Raw genomic sequence first — 4,398 nt, forward strand, 5'->3', positions numbered from 1 at the left:
CATGGATTTTCTGCAGTTTATATATCTTAGTGGTGAGTAAAACCAAATGTAACAGGATGGAGTTGACAACTAATGTAAATTTTTTGAAGGCTATCTATCAGAGGCCAATTTATGCAAATCCTATTTTCCTTTTTAAATTCTTATGATAAATATTTTGAATTGAGTAACAGTACTCATACAAGTTTAAGCAGTTCAAAAAAATAAATAAATATATTTATAAAACTTAATATTCTCTCTAACATATGCAACTCGATTTAGATTTGATGTATAGACAAAATACACCTTCGGTACAAGATCAAATAAACTCGATGAATATTTTTAATTAAATACTAGAAAAATATAGATATAAAATCGAAACTCATAACCTATTGTAGGACCATGATAAAGAATTTGATTGAGTTATCGAATTTCAAAAACTTAATCAAATATATAAGATTTATATTTATTTTGTGAATGAAACCTAATTATATAGTGTAGATGGAAGATAAGAATGAATAATACATAAATATTTTTAATCAAACACCTACTTTGTTAAAGAATCTGATTATATTACTATAGATTTTCAAAAGTTTTTTAAGTTATCACTAATAGGATAAGAATTTTACATCTTCCTTCTTCGGTAAAAAAAATGATCATGCATGCAATAGATAATGGCAACAATGAAATGTCTCCCTCTCCAGCAAACATTCAACTTTGCAACAGGAGATTGAGCACAAAGTGGTGTTCACCTCATGATTTGATGTGGGGTTGGTGGGTGCTCAGAAGAGCTTACAAGGTGGTGTGGGTGTGGCTGCATGACAAGGCTCTTCATGCCACCCCCACCAATCCCCCACAAAATTCCAAGCTCGCCATGGATCCTCCTCTGTTTCAGCTCCCACCACCACCATTAATTCCTCTCCTTGCCTGCCCTCGGGGGAGCGCAGCATCACGGGGAATGCATATTTAACCCTCCCACCTCCCCTTCCCACTCTCCATTTATACCACCTGCACACCAATCATCACCTCCCCCTTTTGAAATCTCTCTTCCTCGTCTCTCTCTCATCTACGAGCTGGAAGTCTAATGGCTGCCTGTCTTCCCAACTTATCATCACCTGGCCGGGAAAGGCGGCTCTCCGAGCTGCTGCAGGAGCAACAAGAGCCCTTCTTGTTGGATGTTTACCTCCTGGAGAAAGGGTACTCAGACAAGCTCCTCGCTTCCCCGGCCACCAGCCTGTGCTGGCCCATCGACGACGCATGCAAGAGGCTGCAGCGGATCGCAAGCCATGGTTTCAGGAGGAGTTGCTGGAGGAGGAGGACATGTCAGCTGCTGAGGTGCATGCTCGCCAAGTTTCTCAGCGGGAGGGTCGTCAGGCAGGCCTTCTTGCGCCGGGACAAGAAGGTCCTTCATTTGTCTGAGGCCGACGAGGTCTTGTCTTTGTCTTCCAGATGCAGCGATGGAGGAGAGATCCCATGGAAATCCCATGAGGTGGATGATCCAAAGCAGCTCAGCCCTGTGTCGGTTCTCGAGCTGCACTCTTACGAAGGCTCTCCGGTTCATCCTACCAGTGAGTTCTAAAGCTTTGTAAGCTCTTTCAGATTTGCCAGTATCTCATCTAACTCATCATCACAGATACAGAAGAGGATACATCAACACTGCACCTCTTCAAGGAGCTACTTGAGCTCTCTTGCGTTACTCCTCCTGCTCTCAACCAGTTTGGTACATCAAAGAAGCAGCTTGATCTACCAGAGAAGCTTCACTTGGACCGTGAACACGAAGACAAAAGCACGAAGGATTCTCATGAAAGTTCAGGCCATGAGATTTTTGAAACTGTGATCCGCGACGATGAGACCTCTTCATGGCAGAGGCAGAGAGGAGTTCATACTAGCATCAGCCAGCTGACATTCTCAGACATCTCCAACTCCAAGAGGGAATGGCATGAATTCCAGCCTCAGGTTAGAGAGATTGCAGTTCAGATAGAAGAAGCCATTTTTGAGGGTATCAGAGAAGATGTAATCTCAGAGATGTTAGGCTCTCGTTGTACATGCTAAAGATGTTGATTAGCAGTATACCAATGCAGCTACTGAGTAGTTTCAGAAGGTTTCACTCTCTGGCTTTGACATCATTGTCTTACAACAAAGCTATGACATTATACTTCAGAAAATTAGGTAGAAGGTCAGATGTCTATTATCTTCTCTCTCTGCCCATCATTGAAGTCTCAACCACCATTGCGAAGAACAAATTAAGTTTTCAGTTCATCACATCCTGCTTCTTTTTTGAACACAGAAGAAACAAAGAATGGATATGCATTAATGCTCATGACATAGATTTAAATTCAATTCACATGGTATGTATCACATGCCATTTATCATACTTGTCATAAGATAGACAGAATGAGTAGGAACTAAACCAAGTTTCCTTGGTAGAATGCCAAGAATTCAATCTGAAGCCAAAGTGATCATTGGGTCAAAATCAGCCACCCGATACATTGATTATTCTTTATGTTTCAGAGATCAACCACTATAGTTAATGGACAAGTACAGCAGTTCTAGCAACCATTGGGAAAATAATGAGATGGATTAGAACCTTTGTCACATCGTGAGCAGGACAAACATGTTCTAAGTAGTAAAATAACACCTCAGACTTCAGAATGTCTCCCTCCAAGAGGACAAAGCTTCCTACCAAAATGTAGTTTGTGTGTTAAGGGGAGCTGACATTTGAGCTCTTCAGGTAGGTTAATGAAGACAAAGTTGAATGAATAAAGCAAAATGTATGGTGTGGAGAAGCATGGAGTTGGCACAAGATGATAAAGATTGACATCTCATTGCATTGTGTTGTCTGAACAAGTGCATCTTCCATATGCAGTGTAAAAGTTTGAAGCCAATCATTCGAAGTATTCATGGCATATACTGATACCAAACAAGCCAGCAGTGGTTGCAGGCTAAGTAGCAACTAAAATCTGTGTCAACTACCACTGATCAAGATTGGAGATTGTCCTTCTTTTTTCCTTCAGCTGCAATTCCCAAGTCAAGACTTGGGGAGTTTTTGTGTCAGCAAGCATGAGAACTGCTGCTTAAGATAACACTTTGCCATCTGCTGTGGAATTGATAGAAGATAAGATTTCCCAACTATACGAAGAAATCATATCTATTCTATTGAAGAAAATCCTCTATTCTATTGAGGAAAATCTTCCCTCCTAATCCCTATAAATAGGAGACTTATCACTGTTGCTTCTTTCTACCATTGCTTTTCCATCGGTGTGACAAATCTTTCCTCTTCGGCGAATGACAATTGTCTTCTCTACTGCCACTCCGCGCCAACGTCCGTTCCCTTCAGCTTCCTCCTTTGCTGCACCTCTACTGCAGCTTCCTCCTCTGCTGCACCTTCCTCCTATGTTGCAGCTTCCTCCTTTGTTGTAGTAGCATCACTGCAACATTACTGTAGATTTCTCCTCTGCCATCATTGCAGTCGTCGCAGCCACAACCGTCGCCATCGCAGCCACAACCGTCGCCATCGCAGCCACAACTGTCGCCGTCGTAGTCACAGCCGCAACCGCCGCCATCGCAGTCGCAATCGCCGCCATCGTAATCGCAACTGTTGCCATCGCAATTGTAGCCGCTGCCATCGCAGCCGCAACCATTATCGTCAAAACTATAGCAACAACAATAGCAGCAGCAATATGCTCTTGTCCTACTCATGAAGCCTCTCACTTGTAAACCATATTTTGCATCGATTCAAGATTGGTATTCTTGTCATGAGCACCATCTTGCGGAGGCATGATAGAAGATAAGATTTCCCCAACTATATGAGGAAATCTTATCTATTCTGTTGAGGAAAATCTTCTATTTTATTGAGAAAAATCCTCCCTCCAAATCTCTATAAATATGAGAGGGACAAGCTAATGCATTTAAGCTAAAGTTACTTCAATAAAGCTTCTTATCTTCTATTCTTTCTATCAGAGTATTTGATAAGAATGTAATCACATTTCCAAATCTTAACCTCACCAAAACCTGGTTTATGTAAACTTTGAACCAGAATATAACCCTGATGCCACCATATATCTCATTAAATATGAAGATCCTTCATGTATATTTGTCCTATTAACATCCATTTAGGAAAGCTTAAGTTAGCAATTCTAACTTTTCAACATTAGTTATATTTTGGAAAAGAAATATATGTGAATACCTAAAATATCCCTACAATAAACATAATTATATTGAATTTTTACAAAAGTTATTGATGCCATTTAAAATTTTAATTATTATATGTATATGTTTGTGTTTATCTGTTAAACCTAAATTTAGGATAATAAATACAGAAATGAGTAATTTTGGAGGATATATTTGCAATCTGAACTAATGTTTTATTTATTTTGGCATATATTTTGCATATGCACTTGAACCACTAAAAATTTGATATTG

General features: G+C 40.1%; 1 protein-coding gene across 1 annotated transcript; it reads left to right on the forward strand.

Annotated features, from left to right (window-relative positions):
- The first annotated feature begins 935 nt into the window (after nt 1-935).
- On the forward strand, nt 936-2,076 carry LOC135677799 (uncharacterized). Its single transcript, XM_065190194.1, has 2 exons — nt 936-1,544; nt 1,610-2,076. The coding sequence occupies exons 1-2, from the start codon at nt 1,061-1,063 to the stop codon at nt 2,026-2,028; spliced, it is 903 nt and encodes a 300-aa protein (XP_065046266.1). The 5' UTR covers nt 936-1,060; the 3' UTR covers nt 2,029-2,076.
- The last annotated feature ends 2,322 nt before the right edge of the window (nt 2,077-4,398 follow it).

Source organism: Musa acuminata, chromosome BXJ1-6 (assembly GCF_036884655.1).
Source record: "Musa acuminata AAA Group cultivar baxijiao chromosome BXJ1-6, Cavendish_Baxijiao_AAA, whole genome shotgun sequence".
NCBI classification, from domain to species: domain Eukaryota; kingdom Viridiplantae; phylum Streptophyta; class Magnoliopsida; order Zingiberales; family Musaceae; genus Musa; species Musa acuminata.